We start from the raw sequence: 21,694 nt of genomic DNA, 5'->3' as shown, positions 1-21,694 counted from the left end.
TAGGGCACAGACACACATAGAAAAGACTGTGAAGACACCAAAAGATGGCCATCTATAAGCTGAGAAGAGAGCCCCTTAGAAGGAACCAACCCTGTTGACGCTTTGATCTTGGACTTACAGCCTCCAGAACTGTGATAAAGTATATTTCTGTTTAAACCACCCTGTCTGTGTTACATTATTATGAAAGTCCTAGCAAACTAATGCAGTCTGCAAAGACCCTATTTCCGGCTGGGTGTGGTGGTTCATGCCTGTAATCCCAGCAATTTGGGAGGTTGAGATGGGAGGATCCTTTGAGTTCAGGAGTTTGAGGCATCATAGTGTGTTCTTGCCTATATAAAAATTTTAAAAATTAGCTGAGCCCCGGAAGTTGAGGCTGCAGTGAGCTGTGATTGTGCCACTGCCCTCCAGCCTGGGTGACAAAGTAAGACCTTGCCTCTAAAAAAAGACCCTGTTTCCAAATAAGATTATATTTGGAGGTTCTGGATAGAAATGAATTTTGGGAGTCTCTATTAAACCCACTATACACAGCATAAGTGAAAGACTGCAGTGAGAAATAAGGCTAGAGGGATAGTCTAAGACCAGATGGTGGACATCCTTGAATGCCAGGGTTAGGGTGTCTGGCCTTTTTTCTAGGTGTACCATACTCTGCCAAACTGAGGATGAACATGTGAGAAGCGTGGAGAGGAATGACAATGAATAGATGGGGAAGGTCTGTTGTAATTCCTAGATCATCTCATCCTTTGAGCATCCACGGTGTGTCAGAGTTAGGGAACTGGTGACCTTGAATTGGCGGGAAAGGCTTTCAGGGTGTGTCTAACCCCAAGGGGTTATGAATGTGTTCTCCTATGCCAATCCTGATGACCAAGTGCTGGCTGCTGGAATTCCACCCCTGACAAGGACTGTATGATGAATTCAGGATGTCTGCTGTGGACCACGGAGGGGGAAATTGGGGTTGCTACAGTCTGTTAGTTCCCTCTAAAACACTTGTTGAAATTTGGTGTCCATTGTAACAGTATGGAAGGTGGGAACTTTAAGAGGTGATGAGGCCATGAGAGCTCTGCCCTTATGAGTGGGATTAATGCCATTATAAAAGGGTGAGTTCAGCTCCCTGCTCTCTCTCTGTCTCATGCCGTTTCTTGTTCTGCCTTCCCCCCATGGGATGATGCAACAATAAGACCCTTTCCAGATACCAGCTCCTTGATCTTGAACTTCCCAGCCTCCAGAAATGTGAGCTGATAAATTTCTGCTGTTTATAATTTACACAGTGTCTGCTATTCTGTTACTACAGCACACACACACAAAGACAGGGGCCCAGGTGCCATGTATTTGAGATCCCTAGTTTGGTTCTTTAACCCATTGAATTGGTTTCTGAATGTCTGCCACAGCTTGTTCAGAGTCCATTTATTGTGATTAGAGCAACTGCTTTTGTTTATAACAGTTTTGGAAATCAAAGCTTTAAAAATATTTTGTTGAGTGTTCTATTGAAGTCTCATCCAAGTACTTCATTGATTGTTTTTTTCTTTTTTTAATCCGAACAGAGTAGCCAAATGATACCAAGTTAGAGGCAGTAATGTGTAAAATCGCTTTCATGAAGATGTTCTGGTTTATTTCCTTCAGTCCAGGGAGTAGAGCCCAGAAACCTCTCACTTTACAGAGGCTTTGATCTTCCCATCTCAGTTCGGCTACTGGCTGTTGAGTCCTGCATTCGTTAGCCATTCATCACCAAGAACATATCCCATGATAATACACTTGCTTTTGGCTCCTCTGGGTACAGTTTTAATGCAGTTTTTAGTTCTTCTTATTGTTTTTAATAAAGAAACCAAACTTCAGAAGAATGCAAAGTATTTAGGTATGGAGGTAAATAATAGATTTGTTATGAGTGAAAACAGAGAAGTTTCTTTTAAAGCTTTGTGTTGTCTGATAAAATAACTTGATCAAATTATTTAATTCATTGATTTAATGAGACTTAACATCATGCTTGGAACCTGGGGCATAGAGAATAGTACTTGCACTTAACCCTTGAAAAGAGGAAATATGTTGGTGCATTAACTCATTTATTCCATCAACAGTTACGTATTGAGCCTCTACCAAACGTCATATTTCTCTGGAAATATAATCAAAAAACAATTTTTCTAGCTCTGAGCTCTTGGAGTTCATAGTCTAATAAGAGAAATAAATATAAATGTAAAATCACATCTGAAAAATGGAAACAGGCAGGAGGTATTGGTGCTATGGGAATTTACAAGGGGATTTGATTCTGGCAGAGCATGTTACTTATAAACTTTCTATCTTATTAACCCTAATTTTGTTTGGGGTGACAAAATATACAACAATATTTCCTTTTCTAGCCTTTCATGGAGTTAGGGCATCCATATAGCAGAGTTCTGACCAGAAAAACAAATTGCAGTCTGCTGGAGGATGCTGGTCAAAAGAGGGGCAAACCAGGCTGGTGATGCTATTCTATGTGTCTTTATAACTTGAATGTGGATGTGATGTCTGGAGTTGCAGCAGACAACTTACGATTATGAGAAAAGGCCAACAGAATAGCAGAAACATCAATCCTGGCCTTATTGATTTTCTGAAACAAAGAATGCTGCAATTGGTCACTTTCAGACTTCTTGTTATGTAATAATAAAAATTCCTATTTGCTTAATCCACTGTTAGTCATATCTTATTTACTTGCAGCCAGGCACATTCTTAAGTGCTGTTAAAGGAGTCCAGACAATTTCCCCGAAGTCTTGATTAGCTAAAGTTTGAAGAATGAGCAAGGTTTAACTAGATGAAGGAAGAGTTTCTATGCAAATATTTGTGACAGGAGGAGATTGGTGCCCACAAAGGGTGGCAGTACAAAAGTAAAGGGAAGAGAGAATGGAGAGGGATGAAGGGCAAGACCTTGCAGCATTTCCAGGCCACATTAAAGTTTTGTTTTTAAGAAACTTGGAAAGCCATTGAAAGGTTTGAAGTAGGGGAGGATAATATGATAATACTTGTCCATTGTTAGACAAATGCAATAAGGGCTGTGAGTTATATAAGGTATTATGAATGCACAGAGGAAGAAATATGTCTTGCAAGAGGGCAGAAAAGGTCACCATTGTGCTGAATATTAAATAAAGAGAAGAAAGTCACCAGAAACAAAATGAGGAGAAAGAGTTCTAGAAAGAGGAAAGAGAAATATGATCAGAGTGCTTCTGGTGTAAATTAATGGTGCATTTAGGTTCCAATGAGTAGCATAGTTTGTCTCAAGTGTAGGGCTCCTCTATGAAAGGAATGGAAGGTGAATTTTAAAATGTAGGTATAGGCAAGATCATCAAACCTCTGAAACAAAGCCTGAGTTATAGTTAGGATGACCGTATAATTTATTACCCAAACTGGGAAACTTTCAGAGTGAAAAAGGGTGCTATAAATTTTCGAACAATTGTCATTTATCAGCACTCTCCAGGGCAAATTGGAATGTAATCTATGGTCACTCTACTTGGGTAGATTAAATATATTGGACAACTGGAATAATTGGCTTTTAATAAGACAAAATTTGCACATACCATCTCCCAACTTAAAACTGCATGTCCCACTTCTAGAAAGCTATCACAGATGCTAAGAACCTGCCTTTGGAGTTGCATATAATAATTCCAATTTATACACTTAAACAGTTAAACTGACTTCCAGCTTTTGAAGCTTTGAACTCGGCTTCCATTTACCAAATACGAGATGCATTTCTACTGCTATCTACTTATCTCCATGAACCCATTTTCTCTTTCGATTGGAATACAGGTCTTTCTAGTCTCATTTCTCTTCATGGCTTATGTTAATCAGAATTATTTTGATTGCAAGGGACAGAAACTCAACTGTGGGAGACATGCTGATCACCAGCAAGTATTCGAGCTCTCTACCTCCCGGGCACATGGCTAAATTGCACTTTCAGGTCTCTCTCAGAGTGGAAATGTTTACTATTTCTGTATCATATCATTTAATGGCTGCTGTGAGTCTCTCCAAAACTCTTTTCCTCTGCTGTAGAGAATAACAGTAGTTGTTTTTCCATCCTCTGGTTTCTAGAGTGAGCACAATGCAGAGAAGAGCCCCTTTTTAATGCACGAAGAATATGAAAATGAAGGGAAAGTAGTAACCTTTGCTGTTTGAAGCCACTCAGGTTTTGAGATTGTTACTGCATCATAACCTAGCCTATCTTGGCTAATATGCCAACTGAAACTAGCACAAATGAAAAGGAAAAATTGTATTCTGTAGTTTGGAGGAATTGTGGGGCAGCTCACAGAATGTACAGAAATAGAACCAAGGCCTTAGGGGATTGAACTGATGAACTAAGAACTATTGGAACACACACATTTTCTCCCTGTTGTTTTCTTTCCCTTCCCTCTCTTTCCGTCTTTGTCCCCTTATTTCTCATCACTGCTTATCTTTGTTTTGCTTCATTCTGCACATTGCACTCATCTAGAAAGAAAGAATTCTGCCAGAAGCCCTAAATTTACTTTGTCCTTATTGAACATATCCAGGGGAAAATGTTTCATTGCTCCCAGTTTCCAGGTGACAACCACTGGAAAATAATCTGATTGGCTCTGTGTGGGCTGCGGATTCCTCCCTGAACCACTCACACTGAGGGGAGAAGTGTCAGCTTTGCTTGCTGGCATGTGTGCACATGTTTTTGACTATTGTGTGTTCACTTTATAGTTCCTTAGCAGAATTTTATTTAAACTATTTTCCATTTTGTGGGTGTCAGTTTAGAAAAAATTAGATAGTAATTAACCTGCTTAATGCCATGTGTAATCAGAGATACTAATATTGTCTTCACAGACCCCTGCAGGTAGTCTTGCTCTCTTGCATGCTATGACTGACTTTCTCTGTCTCTCCATATTACCTATTACCATTAGTAGATACCCTTTGAATTTCTTGCATCAGATTAAATAAGATACTGAGCTTACTAAAATTTGATGTTATTTATTGCATGCCCCAAATACTAAATTTTGGGGGTTTCATTTGTTAGACATGCCTTTTTTGTTGGTGTTATGGAAGTTCTTGCTAATCTGAGAGAAGAAAATACTTTATATTTCTATTTGTTTAATTTATTTATTTTGTTACTGTCTTTTGAGATGGAGCCTCACTATATTGCCCGGGCTAGAGTGCAGTGGCTATTTATGGGTGTAAGCATAGTGCACTGCAGCCTCAAATTCTTGGCTTCCAGTAATAGAACTTTATTTTTAGATAAGAAATGCTGCCCAGAAATAAATGAGAGTTATATAAGATCTAGCACAGTACCTGAAATGTAAGGAGAATGCACTTACTTTCCAGTGTCTACCTATTGCATTATGGTCATTATCTTTAGGAAGACTATGGTTATGTTGGAGTACGGAGTTGGCCAAGGTCAACCAGATAAGTGGGAAAGAGAAAGAAGTCATTGAGCCTTGCAATAAGCCAGTTCTCCTTCAAAATACTAATTGAGCCTGAGTCTGTTATAGGTGTTTCCTTTAGCTTACTGATTTTTCTTGTTATCTCACTTAATGATGTGCATGGAAGCATCTTTGGTAAGTAGAAAATTGCTGTCTGTATTGTTCTTTACTCAGAAGAACTGTAAATCTTACCCTTGACTTTTGTGCTAGCAAGCAGCAGAACTACAATTAATCAGAGATGGTGTCTGGGCAAGTAGCTAAAACTTTAGAACCTTGCTACTCATGGTGTGGTCTGTGGTCTAGACTTTTGGTGTCCACTGGGAGCTTGTTGGAATCGGCCCAGCCCCATAGGATCTGTGGTTTAACAAGGGCCTCAGGTGATCTGCAAGCATTTAAAAGTTGGAGAAGCACTGCCCTAAAGATTAGAATCAGCTTCCTGGTAAGGTTTGGGGAGCCTAGACTGTTTGGGCTTCTAATATAACTGACATCTTTGGGAAGACGGGAAATGCCTACCTTCCCGAAGATGTCAGTTATATTCGAAGTTATATCACCTGACACTTACATGATACAATGTTCACATCCTCTGACCATGACCTTGTGGGGGAGACATTGCTAACTGCTTATGTCATTCTTTCCACCAGGCTTCAGGATGCTTCTCTACACTGTAGTTCAGACAGCTTTTATGGAGACATAAGAGTTGGCCTGAGGCTGGGAGCATTGGCTTATGCCTGTAGTCCCAGAGCTTTGGGAGGCTGAAGTGGGAAGATCGCCTGAGCCCAGGAGTTCCAGACCAGCCTGGGCAACATGGCAAGACCCCTGTTTCTACAAAAGTAAAAATTAGCTGGGCATGATGGCACATGCCTGTGGTCCCTACTACTTTGAGCCCAGGAGGTTGAGGATGCAATGAGCCGTGTTTGTGCCATTGCACTACAGCCTGGGTGACAAAGCAAGATCCTGCCTCAAAAAAAAAAAAAAAAAAAAAAATTGGCCTGAGAGTTAAAAACAATTTATTCCTGCCTGAAGACCAGTTGTTTGCTAGAGAGTACCCAACAGGCAAAACAGACCAAAGAGAAGTCTAGGTTAGGGAATCTTGTGGGTGTGGCTTTCAGCTGGCTAAGTAACAAAGTCGAGGTCATGAGTTATACCCAGGAAAAAAACCAGGTAATCTCTTAATCCACTCCTTCCAGTTTTGCTGTTTCCCATCATCTGCGCTTTGTCTTGCTAACTGATCTTGATATTCGCTAACCATCATCTTGATGTCACTAACCTTCATCTATTCCTTTGCATTAACTTACTCTCTTGGTCTTGTTGAGGCACTTTGGGAGGATTGCCTTATTTAATGGATAATCTTGAAATGTTGTCTTTTTTTTTTTTTTTTTTTTTTCAGTAGGGTCTCGCTCTGTCTGTTGCCCTGGCTGGAGTCAAGTGGTACAATCATGACTCCTTGTAGCCTCGAACTCCTGGGCTCAAGCAATCCCCCTGCCTCAGCCTCCCAAGTAGTTGGGACTACAGTCATGTGCCACCACACTTGGCTAGTTTTTAAATTTTTTTTGTAGAGACCATGTCTTGCTGTGTTGCCCAGGCTGGTCTTGAACTCCTGGCCTCAAGTGATCCTCCTGCCTCAGTCTCTGATGTTGTTGGGATTAGGGGCTTGAACCACCATGCTCAGTAACATTGGTTGTCTTTGTCTTTATTTGGGCCCTTGCAAAGGGGGAAGGAAATACACCTTCTGTGAAGTGGCCTCAGACTGAATGCTTCTCAAGGTCACCTGTTAGTCCAGATTGTTACTTCACCTAAGGAAATTGAGATACTGGATTAGAATCCACTCTCATTGCCTTTCTGAATGTGCTTTACCTTTTATTGTTCCCCATGGGTACTAAGTATACAGGATCTGAGTCAGCTTGTTAAGTTCCAGTGACAGTTCCACTATTTCCTGGCATGTGACTTAGGGCGACTTAACTCTCAGTTTTTTTCTTCTTCTGTAATATGAAATGATTCTAGAGCCTAATTCTCAGGGTTGAATTCTCAGGGTTGTTCCTCAAGATAAATGAGAATTATATAAGATCTAGCATACTACCTGAAATGTGAAGCGAATACCCTTACTCACCAGCGTCCACCCATTTCATTATGGTCATTATCTTTAGGAAGACTATGGTTACGTTGGAAGTAGGGAGTTGGCCAAGGTCAACCAGATAATTGCAGCTACATTTTTTGTTGTTTTGAGACAAGGTCTTGCTCTGTCATCCAGGCTGGGGTGTAGGGGCACAATCTGAGTTCATTGTAGCCTCAGCTTCCTGAGTTCAAGAAATCCTCCCACCTCAGTCTCCTGAGTAGCTGGGATCACAGGCGTGCCTTACCACACCTGGCTAATTTTGGTACTTTGTGTAGAAACAGGGTTTCGCCATGTTGCCCACGTTAGTCTTGAACACTTGAGATCAAGTGATACGCCCACCTCAGCTTCCCAAAGAGCTGGGATTACAGGCGTGAGCCACTGCACCCAGCCTCTGCAGCTAAAATTTTTTAAAAGTTTCCCTCCTCTAGCCGGACCATACCTCTTCATTGCCAGGTAAAATTGTTCTCTGAGTATATCCGAATCACCAGTTTGATTAAATTCAGGGTAATTCCCATCAAACTCTGCCAAGTTTAATATAAACCAACATATTTTGAATAACTGTGATTAACACTCGAACACATTTTCTATTGATCAGAATTCAGGCTTTATTATTGAGCAATGAAAAGAGCTAACACTTAATTCCAAGCATGTGCAGTTGAAGTTTGCAAAGTGGGATATTGTTCACAAAACACATTCAGTGTTTAAAAACGATTTATTTGAAGAACAGAATATATTTAAAATTGTTTGCTTCTAAAAAGCCCATTTCCCTCCAAGTCTAAACTTTTTAATTTAATATTAAGCAATGAAGTTATTTTGTACAATGTAGTTAAACAAGCAGAATAGCACTTGGCAGAATAAAAAATTGCATAGACGTGTGCAATTTTCCAAGATAGCATTCTTTAAATTCAGTTTTCAGCTTCCAAAGATTGGTTGCCCATAATAGACTTAAATATATAATGATGGCTAAAAAAAATTAAGTATACAAAAATGTAAAAAAGGAAACGTAAGTCCACTCTCAGTCTCATAAAAGGTGAGAGTAAGGATGCTAAAGCAAAATAAATGTAGGTTCTTTTTTTCTATTTCCCTTTATCATGCAATCTGCTTCTTTGATCTGCCTTAGGATTACCCATTTAAGTTAGAGGTTGTAATGCAATGGTGGGAATGAAAAGTTGATCAAATATACACCTTGTCATTTCCTTTCAAATTGCGGCTGGAAACTTCCAAAAAAGGGGTAGGCATGAAGAAAAAAAAAAAATCAGAACCTCTTCAGGGATTTGTGTTCTGATATGGCAGACAAGATACAAGTCCCACCAGGAGATGGAGCAATCCAAAAAAAGGGTAATGGGCTAACAAGGTATTATTGCCAGCATGGGACAGAATGAGCAACAGGCTGAAAAGTTTTTGGATTACATAGCACCTAGAGTCTCTGATTTAGGGAATTCTTGTTAATCAAATATATGCTAAACTTCCAAGGGAAAATCTTTCAGGTAGCCTAAGCTTGCTTTTCTAGAGTGATGAGATGCATTGCTACTGTGATTTTTTGAAAACAGACTGGGTTTATACAAGTGAGAAAGACTAGAGAGAGATTTTAGTCTGTTTAGCATAAGCCATTTTATCTGCATGCACATGGATCAATATTTCTGATTCCCTATACCCCAGGAAGGGCAAAATCCCAAAGAAATGTGTTAGCAAAATTGGCTGACGCTGTCATATTGCTATGGACATTGATCCTGTGTTGCAATTTTTTAATAAGTAAAAATTACAATTTTTACTTGTCCTTAGAGATCATCAACCTATAAGTTATGATGAATCTTGCTTGGAGGACACATTGGAGAAAGGCCTATTGAGGGATGGTGAACTCGCATATGTACCTCTTGCTGCTGCGACAGGCCTCATCACTCCACTTGCCCTGAGCTGATTGGGAGAACAGGACACAGTTTTCCCGCTTGCCACCGTTAGGCTGTGCACGGTCCCAGTTGAGGAAGGAGATAGCGATTCCGTTGACATCAACAAACTTGCCTTCCGTGACCATGTCATTGATGCCCAGCCAAAAGTCATTGACACCTGGCAGGCTCCTTTTACCATAGTCTTGGAGGGCGTTGATTTCGTCGGAGTTCCTGGGGATAACCAGGATTCCTCCTTTGGAAATGCAGTCTTCATTGGCCTCATGGAAATGCTTCAAGCCTTCTGAAGCAAGGTAGCATTTCTTGTGAACTTTAGTGCCTCGGAGACAGACTGTGAAGATGTGAAATTTAACACATTAAGATGCATTTTGAGTGTATTATGACTAGGGCTGGACCTGGCAAATAGCAGTAAGTATTTGTGGAATGAAGTATGATAATGATGAGACAACAATTACAATTTTCTATGTGCCAGACAACATGCTACGTACTTTACATAAATTAAGTCACATAATCTTGACAACTCCATGAAGTTATATTTTATTACCCCTATTTTTACATATCAGGATATTTAGGCTTAGAGAAGTTGTTGCTCGTAACACCTTAGCTTTTTTTTTTTTTTTTTTTTTTTTTGAGATGGAGTCTCCCTCTGTCGCCCAGGCTGGAGTGCAGTGGCGTGATCTCGGCTCACTGCAAGCTCCACCTCCTGGGTTCACGCCATTCTCCTCCCTCAGCCTCCCGAGTAGCTGGGACTACAGGTGCCCACTACCACGCCTGGCTAATTTTTTGTATTTTTAGTAGAGACAAGGTTTCACTGTGTTAGCCAGGATGGTCTCGATCTCCTGACCTCATGATCCGCCCGCCTCAGCCTCCCAAAGTGCTGGGATTACAGGCCTGAGCCACTGCGCCCAGCCACATTTTTTTAAAAGAAGTAATTTTTGCAGCATTTGACATCACAGCTACCCAAATGCAGGTCTGCCCTATCCCAAGACACGGCCTTAAACCTCATGCTGTTCTGATATATACCTGCTTGCTACACTGTGTAGCTCCATTTATGTGCTGGATTTCTTTGGGAGTTTTGGAACTAACTGATATTTAATATTTATTTTTTAAAAAATGCTGGGCATGGTGGCTCACGCCTATAATCCCAGCACTTTGGGAGGCAGAGGCGGGCGGATCACAAGGTCAAGAGTTCAAGACCAGTCTGGCCAACATAGTGAAACCCCGTCTGTATTAAAAATACGAAAAATTAGCTGGATGTGGTGGTGTGTGCCTATAATCCCAGCTACTCAGGAGGCTGAGGCAGGAGAATCATGCGAACCTGGGAGGCAGAGGTTGCAGTGAGCCGAGGTTGTGCCATTGTACTCCAGCCTGGGTGACAGTGCGAGACTCTGTCTCAAAAACAAATAAATAAATTAATTAATTAAATTCTAGTTTTGCATGTGGAGAGACAGTGGTTTTCTTTTTTGTTTGTTTTTAATTTTGTTATTATTATACTTTAAGTTTTAGGGTACATGTACGCAACGTGCAGGTTTGTTACGTATGTATACATGTGCCATGTTGGTGTGCTGCACCCATTAACTCGCCATTTAACATTAGGTATATCTCCTAATGCTATCCCTCCCCGCTCCCCCCACCCCACAACAGGCCCTGGTATGTGATGTTCCCCTTCTTGTGTCCATGTGTTCTCATTGTTCAATTCCCACCTATGAGTGAGAACATGTGGTGTTTGGTTTTTTGTCCTTGAGATAGTATGCTGAGAATGATGGTTTCCAGCTTCATCCATGTCCCTACAAAGGACATGAACTCATTATTTTTTATGGCTGCATAGTATTCCATGATGTATATGTGCCACATTTTCTTAATCCAGTCTATCATTGCTGGACATTTGGGTTGGTTCCAAGTCTTTGCTATTGTGAACAGCACTGCAATAAACATATGTGTGCATGTGTCTTTATAGCAGCATGATTTATAGTCCTTTGGGTATATACCCAGTAATGGGATGGCTGGGTCAAATGGTATTTCTAGTTCTAGATCCCTGAGGAATCGCCACACTGACTTCCACAATGGTTGAACTAGTTTACAGTCCCACCAACAGTGTAAAAGTGTTCCTATTTCTCCACATCCTCTCCAGCACCTGTTTCCTGACTTTTTAATGATCCCCATTCTAACTGGTGTGAGATGGTATCTCATTGTGGTTTTGATTTGCATTTCTCTAACAACCCCATCAAAAAGTGGGCGAAGGACATGAACAGACACTTCTTAAAAGAAGACATTTATGCAGCCAAAAGACAGTGGTTTTCTTAAGCAGATAACTGAGCCTTGGTAATATTGTTTACATTATTCAGGATAAACCGAACATAAAGATAGTTTTAGGCCATAGCATTGGAGAGTCAGGCCTCAGAGCCCATAGTGCCTGGGTTTAGGTCTCATCTCTGACATTTAACTAGCTGTGTATATCTTGAACAAATTACTTACCTTCTTTGTGCCTCATTTTCCTCAGCTGTAAAATTAGGATCATAATAGCTTAAGTTGCTGAAGGATTAATGGATTTGTGTTTATAAAGAATTTCTAGTACCTGACTGTGGGTAAAGGATGAACAAAACTCACCTTCTGCATAAGCATTTGACTGTCTTTTAACTTTCTAATTCTATTCCCCTGGAAACCTGATAAAGGGAGTATATCACCCTTGTTACTAGGCAACATTGCTTGTGGTAAAAATGACCCCAGGTTGGTAACATGCATCTGGCCTGGGAGTTATAAATACTTGATGGAAAGCCATAACTTCAGTCTTCCCTGAAGGCAGTAACTTGTAATGAGACAAGTCTCTTGTGAGGACCTTCAACACCCTGCTTTTGAAATTGCTACAAAGGATATTAGCTCCTGGGGGGGATAAGCCTTGTAAACCAGGGCTGTTCCCAAACCTGCCCAGCATGACTCACTTCCTCACCCCTTGGAGAAGAGCTCTTGGGCAGTAACGCATGTGGCTGCATAACAGTGGGGAGGAACACTGGCCCTGCCCTGTTGGCAAGCTGCAGTTCTAACCCATGTCTTCCAGCATCTTAGGCTGGGTGTGGCCCGAGTGAGTCCTGGCGGCCTGATAGACACTTAGGTATCATCCAATAAGTGCTAATCATTTTAGTCATTTCATACTTGCTTCATTCTGTTTCACTACTCTTTAGAGAATAAGTATGAACTGACTTTTCAAATGTATTCCTGAACTACTTATTTTTATTTCTATGCCACCCATATATAGGAGAATGGTGTTGTAAACGAAGCTGATTTCCTAAAACAATCATCTCCCAGCATTGGGGCCCTCTTATTGGCCACATTGTTGATTTGTCAATGTTTCTTTTAAAAAGACGTCTCCCAGAAATTGACCCAGAAATTTTCCTGTCTCCTTTGGGACAAGGCACTGAGAAGGTCTGCACCTTACCTGTCTGCAGGGCTTGCATTTCCTTCAAGGCATTGACTTCTGTCCAGAGCTTTTCAATTTGAGTCTGCAGATCTCCATCCTTGTCTGGGGAAAATTTTAGGGTGGGATGGGGTAGGTGGATGAAAAGCATTTGATTAAAATAAAATCAAGCTTTGGAATGTAGGACCCAAGGCAATAGTGGTTTTGGTGAACCTGAGCCCACTGTATACAAAAAATAATGCATGAAAATAACTTGGGGCTGGCGAAGTGGCTCACGCCTGTAATCCCAGCACTTTGGGAGGCCAAGGCGGGTGGATCACTTTTGAGGCCAGGAGTTCGCGACCAGCCTGGCCAACATAGCAAAACCCTGTCTCTACTAAAAATATAAAAATTGGCTGGGCATGGTGTTGAGTGCCTGTAATTCCAGCTATTTGGGAAGCTGAGGCATGAGAATTGCTTCAACTTGGGAGGCAAAGGTTGCAGTGAGCAGAGATCGTGCCACTGCACTCCAGCCTTGGTGAGGGAGTGAAACTCCGTCTGAAAAAAAACCAACCAAACAAACAAAAAAACAATGAAAGAAGGAAAGGAGGAAAGAAAAAAAGAAAATAACTTGGACAAGAAGATTCCTAAGAGCTTCATGGCGATCATAATACTAGAAGGTCCTTCTGTGAGATGAGGCTCCTTCTATCTCTCCAGGCCCATCCTGTGACTTTAGGCTTGTTGATTTTCAGGGGGCTGAGAATGAGCTCGATCTCATCATTCCTGTGTGTTCCTTCTGCTAGGATCACTCTTGCTCCAGCTTTCCTGTATTCTTAGCAAGCTTAAATATCTCCTCTTCTGAGAAGGCTTTCCTGATTACCCTATAATTTAGTATCCCTTCTGCTAATCTTTCTTTGAAACTTATTTTTCTTCATTCTCTAGTCTCAGTTCACATTTTATTTTATTCCATATTTTATAGAGTATTCTCTATATTTTCTATTCTTTATTTTACTTTATTTCATCTGCCTTATTATTCTTGGTGCTTCTGATGCTTAACATGATGCTTGGCACCTAACAGGTGTTCATAATATTGTCTAGTGAATACACACTTTATGGTATAGAAAATTGTTTTCACTTGTTCTTCAAACACAGCTATGAAGGGAGAAAAATTGGATTCCCATTGAAGAATGAGGACAAGTCCAATGAGAGTGTCTCGAAAGATACATGGCAGAATTCGTACTCTGACTGATTTGGGTCCCCAAGTCCCCTGTCCCCAGTGTTCCTACTCAACCCATGCCTCAGGTATGGTGGCTACTAGCATGGTTAAGTGCTAAAGGCTCATATAGAAATACGTCTATATTAGGTATTAGCAACTAAAGTCTTGTATGTTCCTGGATGAGGCTAAAGGATCTTTACAGCTGTCCTTGACCAATCTTGGCTATAAGTAAGTGGCAGAAAACAAGCAATCTTGGCTAAATTGAAATTTCAGGCGTAATAAGGATTCTTTTAGAGATTGACAGCTTGTGAGGTCTTCAAAAGCAGGAATTATAAATCATAATAAAAATTATTAAAAGCCTCCACATATTGTTAGTCAGAGATCAATTCTTTCAGTAGTGTTTTGTGAGAGACACTATCATTGTCTCCATTCTGCAGAAGAAATAGAGTCCCAGAAAGCTGAATTCACCTGCTGAAGGTCACCCAGCTAGTAAAGTGCAGAATCGGAATTTAAATTTGCCCAGCTCCAGGCCTGTTCTCTTTTCATCCCTCTTACCTGCTTCTGCACGGTGATTCCCTCTACCTTCTTGGTCCTGAGCACATGGCCCCAGATAGAGAAGATACTTAAAGCTTGATATGAACTGTCCCCAGCTGCTTCTTTGTGGGGATACCATGGAGGAAGTCTATGTTCCATATTGGATTTTTCAGGACAGTGTAAAATTCACAGGTGCTAATTCACTTTCCCCTTAAACATGTGCTTCATAAGTCAGGTGTTTCCTCATTTGGGTTAGGAAGCTGTCTTCTGGAATATCCAGGGGGGGCCCCTGCCTCTGTTTTACTTAATGCTACACATCAGTTCTCAAAGCATCCCACAGCTCAGCTCAGAAATACTATAACCGAAAGATTTTTATGTATGCGACCATTTAATCCAGAAAAAATGTAAGGACGCATTCAGAATGCAAATTCATCAGCTGGTCGGGGCCGAGCTTGCGAAGACTACTGAAGACTTGCTTCCAAGGTATAAGCTGTCACCTCTAAAAATGTCATCCCCCATCCCTCTAAGCTTCCTGCTCCATTCTCCTTAAATAAGTGGTCTCCACTGGGAGATTGTAAACATTGTAATTAACATGAAGACACATGAATTGATATTAGGCTCCTGGGAGATGGTTATGAAATTCATTATCCAGGGACTGGGCTGTAGCTTCCATCCTTTGTAGCTGATGTAGATGTCTTTTGTATACAACAAACAAAGGGAATATGTGGAACAACTACTGAGCTGTGAAAGTCATATTTTATTCATGAATGCAACACATAAATTGAGACCTATGAAGCAAGTACCAGAGAGATCTTGTGTTTGAAGCTAAATTCTGAAGTTGCTATTTTGAGTCCCCCAGAAGGCTCCCTTTCATTTTATTGTTGCTCTCCAGAGGTAGACACAGTGTAGAAACACAAAAGTCATTCCCAGAAGACATGGCCAGTAAAACCATTATATGATGTTGGGTTATCGAAGTATATGAGAATGGGCACTCCCATACACAGAAGATGGGAAGACAGATTGGTGTTATCATTTGGAGGGACAATTAGAAAGTATAATTAATCTGTAATTTTACTTCTGGAAATGTCTCATAACATCCTAACATGGGGAGCAATATGTATGCAAAGCAGTTACTTGGGGCTATTGAATCAAAAAGAGATGTATTGGGAGAGATCAGATTAAGTGATGACCCATCCAAACAATGGAATATTATGCAGCTGTTAAAATGAATAAAGTATTGCTTACACTGGTAACTATCCAAGGTTTAATAGATGAAATAAATTTATTTGCCTAGGCAAATATTCTGCATAGCCAATTCTTATTTTGTTAAAAATACGTATTTTAATTGTGCATTTTAAAAATTCTGGGAATAGGCAGGGTATGATGGCTCATGCCTGCAATCCCATCACCTGAGGTCAGGAGTTTGAGACTAGCCTGGCCAACATGGTGAAACCCCATCTATACTAAAAAATATGTATATACAAAAATTAGCTGGGCGTGGTGGCGAGCACCTGTAGTCCCAGCTACTTGAGAGGCTGAGGCACTAGAATTGTTTGAACCTGGCAGGTAGAGGTTGCAGTGAGCCGAGATCACACCACTGCACTCCAGCCTGGGTGACAGAGTGAGACTCTGTCTGAAAACAAACAACCCTACAAAAAACAAAGCACAAGACTTCTGGGAATAGTATTACCTGATAGTTAATTGTGGATAATTTTGTGGTGAGGATTGGGAGAGAGAAGATGGCTTTCACTTTTGATCTCGCAAACACTGGTATTATTATATTTCAAGGTACTTAAACTATTTTAAAAGTATATGGATGGGTGGGGATATAATTGCTTGACCGGTTTAGGTTTATTGCTTCACCTACTGTAGAATCTACTTTCTTGGACCTAATGGCAAAAAGTAGCAAAAACTATACTGAGGGAATGACATTTAAGAGGTATGTAGCCAGTCAGTTTTTTTTTTTTTTTTTTTTTTTAAAGCCTGTGCATGCACCTGTGGTTATGAGGGAGGGAGTGGGTAAGAAGGAGGTAAAGAAGTGGGAAAGAAGGTGGGGAGAGAGAAGAGAGTGGGAGGAGGAAGGGGAGGGAGGTCCCTGGATAACCTGGATGTGACCTAAGCTGCGATTACTTCAGAAACACCCACACAGCACCCACATGCACACGCAGTCACGTTCAGACCCTCTTCACACATTCCTACTGGGTGATCACCACTCTCACGAGGAGTGCCACTCCATCCAGGGGTGAAGAAACGCTGGCTATAGAAATGTGCCACATCACCCAGTATCTTCTCTCTCCCCTCTCCTTTTGATATCATCTTCAGCAATATGTTTCATCTACTCATGAGAAATATTTTAATCTTTCACTGAAAGAAGTACAGTATTTCGTAAGGAAAAAAGATTCCACTTAAGAAACCTTGCACTAGCCGGGCGCGGTGGCTCACGCCTATAATCCCAGCACTTTGGGAGGCTGAGGCTGATGAATCACGAGGTCAGGAGATTTAGAGCATCCTGGCTAACACGGTGAAACCTCGTCTCTACTAAAAATACAAAAAATTAGCTGAGCGTGGTGGCAGGCGCCTGTAGTCCCAGCTATTTGGGAGGCTGAGGCAGGAGAATGGCATGAACCCAGGAGGTGGAGCTTGCAGTGAGCCAAGATTGTGCCACTGCCCTCCAGCCTGGGTGGTAGAGCGAGACTCTGTCTCAGAAAAAAAAAAAAAAGAAACCTTGCACCAGACCTAAATTTTGTAAATAAATGTCCCTGAAAAATGGTACTTTATAATCATTAAAGCACAAGATCCCTTTTTACCCACCAGCCATCTGTCATGTCAAATAGACTTTAACCTTGTTGAAATTTGTGTATGTGTGTGTTGTTACTAATGAAGTGAAAATCAGGAAATAAAGTCATAATCTGAAATATCCTGAAATGAAAATGATGCAGATGATGTGATAAAACATGACCCTGTGTCTTGTATTTTTCTTTTGCTTAGGTTTCAACATATTGCAAACACCTCGCTATCATCATTGCTCTTTTCAATTTCTTTAACCTGTTAACCCAATTCAAGTCACTCAAAATTTGAATTTGCCGGGAGATTCAATTTTGCATCACAATGCCTTCAAATACTAGATGACTTTGCATATTGACTTTTTTACGTTGGAGAGATTCAATGTCTCTGACATGAAAAAGTTTAAATACATGGTATAGGTTGTCCTTATGCTGCCAAGGATATGGAAATACAGCTAATGATAACTAATGACAAAACAGGAAGTCACAATTACCAAAAGCTCTATCCTCTGCTACACATTGAATAAGATTATAGTTATCTTAAAATATAACTGAATTGAGTTACTCAATATCTACTAGTGAAACAGTGTGCTCTGTTAATACATTCCTCTTGCCCCATATTAATAACACCAGATGTTCAGATATCCAGGTGAGCTTCCTCTGAAGCACATTCTATTTAAGCCTACCTAACAAAAAATATACAATACAGAATTCTTATCAAATTTTTTCCCTGTTTTTTTTTTTTAAACCCAGCAGCCTGGTTTCTTTAAAATAAAGTATCCCAGACAATTAAAAGGTCACTAAATCCCCTGAAATGCCATATAGGGATGATGGCATGGTGCCATCACCAAAGACAGTCTCCTGGAGGAGTTTGGAAATTAACATTGTCCAGCACCTCCCCACACTGTCTAAGCCTAGAATTTTGCTTGACTGAGAAGCCCCATTACCTCTCACTCGACGTTTGCTGTGCTTCCGGGCTTTTAATCTGGACGCGTGGCTGGTGGTCTGGTCCAGGAGTAAGGTGATCACCAGGATGCAAATTACAAGTCCATTCTTTGCCATGGCTCTGGGGCAAGCCTGCTGAGCCACGTTGCCAGCCCCCCTAAAGCAGCTATGGAGAGGTAGACTACACAGCTACATCTTGCTCTGGGATGCCTGGGGCTGGCTTATAAAAGTGAGCTTCGGAGGTTGGCTGGAATCCTGCTGACGAAATGTTTGAATGCCTCTGCTGGCCACAGTATAAGGTGGCCTCTTGTTCTTGTGCCTCATGTTAGGCTATTTATTTAATTTCTGCTGCATTTCCTAGTGATTTGCCTTTTTGGAGTGTGTCAAAGTTAACTACAGGTTTTGCCTGCTTTCTTTTTTTAAATTTAAACTCTGAGAAGCTTGGGGTCTTTGTTGAAAAATTCTTTGATTTGGAACTCTGAAACTCACTAAATGTTCTGGAAAATGGATTCAATTTAGTTTTCAGGGCAAAAAAAAAATTGCAGAAAAAGGAAAGTTACTGCGTGTGTGTGTGTGTGTGTGATGCCACAGCACCATTCATTTAAGCCAGCGTGTCTACTCACACTCATGTGTCTGCACAGCTCAAGTGTAGCTTGGAAGTAGTTTTCTCAGTGGGATTTATGGAAATTGCGGAAATAGATACTCGACGATAAAATATAGGGCTTTCCTCCCTTAGGATTTTGTGGACTCATCAAGAATTACTTCCTTGGGGCTGGGTATGGTGGCTCACACCTATAGTCCCAGTGGGAGGCCGAAGTGGGTGGATCCCTTGAGGTCAGGAGTTCGAGACCAGCCCGGGCAACATGGCGAAACACCGTCTCTACAAAAAATAAAAAAAATTCATCAGGCATGGTGGCACACACTTGTAGTGCCAGCTACCTGGGAGGTTGAGGTGTGAGAATCACCTGAATCCCAGGAGTTCGAGATCACTGCACTCCAGCCTGGGCAAATTACTTTCTTGGGAAAATGTACCTTAGAGTGAAAAGAAAATTTTAAAAAGTGAATTATTTCCATTAGAATAAGAATTAATGTAATATATCAATAGTTATTTTTTCAGGTCCTCACCAGCCATTTTTCCTTGAACACATTAAACAACACTTTCAAGTACATGATGTAATAACAGAGAAACGTAGTGAGAGACTTACTGGGCGTGGTGGCTCACGCCTGTAACCCCAGCACTTTGGGATGCTGAGGTGGGTGGATCACTTGAGGTCAAGAGTTTGAGACCAGCCTGGCCAATATGGTGAAACCCCATCTCTACTAAAAAACGCAAAAAAGTTAGTTGGGCATGGAGGCAGGAGTCTGTAGTTCCAGCTACTCTGGAGGCTGAGGCAGGAGAATTGCTTGAACTCAGAGGGCAGAAGTTGCAATGAGCTGGGATTTTGTCACACCACTCCAGCCTGGGTGACAGAGCCAGACTCCTTCTCAAATAAAAAATAAAAATAAAATAATGTAATGAGAAACTCAATTATTCCTACCTTTAACCATAGGCTTTAAGGGCAAGTTTTGGGGACCTGATAGGCTTTTGCATCAAAAGCAATGGACTTGCATTTGCATTACAGGAATAGCCAAGAGGGAGGAATTTAGACCCAGGGAAAGGCCTTCCTGCATTCCACATGGTTATTTGGCAGACCAGGTGCAGATGGAGGGCAGTGGTTGCAGATTTGGAAGGTCTGAAGGACCAAGCTCATTTTGTCTTTGTTTTTTCTTTGAGAGAATACAGAAAGAATCAAGGAATGAGTGCTTCCTTCTGAATCTTAATGCGAAAAACAACTGTCTGTTTCATCTTCATTTCCTCCAAGTTAAAGCCATTTTGTAACTTACCAATATAGTAACACCATAGTAAGACCACCGACGTAGGAAAGTCTGACATGATTCAGCAAAGTAACTGTACAATTAAAGATTTGACCTCCAGTGTTGACTCTTTGTACTAACATGGGCAGTTTATGCGTGGGCATTTAAGAACATTGTGAAGACAGGGCTGAGCTCAGTTCACAACCTACCGCTTAGCTGTGTGATCTCAGGCAAGTCAATAAACCTCTATAAGGCTTCTTTCATCTTAACAATGGGGGCTAGGAATGCTTATTTTACAGGGCTGTTGGAAAGATTAAATGAGATAATGGCTATGAAGCACTTAGCGCAATGTCCAGTATTTAATAATAAGATCCTTACCATTAATTACAATGGTACATACAATTTATGGAATGCCATCTTTTTAGTCTTCACAGCAAGCCTGTGGGATAAGTAATAATATTATCTCCATTTTAAAGGTGATTGAGCCTCAAAAGTTAAGTGGTTTTTGTCTAACATCACTAAGATCTCAAGGAACTGAGTAGAAATTACAATCTAGTTTTGTTTAACTCCAGAAGACCTGGGCTGTGAAAATGTGCTTTGGTTTGAACAGGGGAAAAGATCAATGATTTACAACTGATCTTACAATTGATCAAAAATTTTCTTTGCCATCTTCCTAAATCCTTTAAGAAAAATTTCAAGTTATGGGCCAGGTGTGGTGGCTCGTGCCTATAATCTTAGCGCATTGGGAGGCTGAGGCAGGAGGAGTGCTTGAGCCCAGGACTTTGAGACCAGCCTGGACAATATGATGAGATCCTATCTGTACAAAAAACAAAAAAAATTAGCTGGGTGTGGTGGCACGTGCTCATGGTCCCAGCTTGCTTAGGAGGCTGAAGTAGGAGGATGACTTGAGCCCAGGAAGTTGAGGCTACTGTAGCCTCAACTGTGGTGACCCATGTTTGCACAACTACACTCCAGCTTGGGCAACAAATTAAGACTTTGTCTCAAAACAACAAAATATCTTGAATTAATGTTGTTATATTTGTCACAACTGCTGAATGGATACTGATGTTAGTATTAACTGAAGTCCACAGGTTACATTAGGATTCATTTTGGTAGTATTCGTCCTGTGGGTTTGGACAAATGTATAATGTCGTACAGAACAGTTTCACTGAAACTATTAGCTATTAACTATTCACTGGGATATTTAACCCATGCTTTTTGTTCTAATTAAATATTTGAGAATTTACCTCTTCCTCACTTCCAGTGCCTGGTGCTCCTCAGAACTCTCCTCTGGTTGCTCTAATTCCCCTATACTCTCTCTCTAGAAGACCTTAATTCTTCTCATGGCTTCAGAGTGCTGTCTGTGGCTCCCGCATCAGCCTCCCCAACCTGGATCTCCTCTCTTCAGTCTCATATTTCTAGTTGTCCGTGTGACACTTAGAGTTCAATGTCTCAGACATTTCAAACCCATGATAGTCAAATGTTGAATTCTAGCTGCTTCTCCCACTAATGACCTATGAACTTAAGTCTCATTCCTCCAGAGTCTTCCTTGTCATAG

The 21,694-nt window shown here is 41.0% G+C and overlaps 1 protein-coding gene across 1 annotated transcript; it reads right to left on the bottom strand.

The window, feature by feature from the left end:
* Positions 1-8,094: 8,094 nt before the first annotated feature.
* Positions 8,095-18,480, bottom strand: CLEC3A (C-type lectin domain family 3 member A). The gene is made up of 3 exons (XM_054454356.2): positions 18,285-18,480; positions 12,847-12,930; positions 8,095-9,744 (listed from the first exon to the last, which is right to left on the bottom strand). Exons 1-3 carry the CDS (start codon positions 18,397-18,399, stop codon positions 9,350-9,352), a joined length of 594 nt encoding a protein of 197 aa, XP_054310331.2. The 5' UTR covers positions 18,400-18,480; the 3' UTR covers positions 8,095-9,349.
* Positions 18,481-21,694: the final 3,214 nt, after the last annotated feature.

The sequence above is a fragment of the Pongo pygmaeus genome, chromosome 18 (genome assembly GCF_028885625.2).
Source record: "Pongo pygmaeus isolate AG05252 chromosome 18, NHGRI_mPonPyg2-v2.0_pri, whole genome shotgun sequence".
Classification (NCBI taxonomy): domain Eukaryota; kingdom Metazoa; phylum Chordata; class Mammalia; order Primates; family Hominidae; genus Pongo; species Pongo pygmaeus.
Note: the sequence above shows the minus strand (reverse complement) of the source record. Positions and strands in the feature narration are given on the sequence as shown.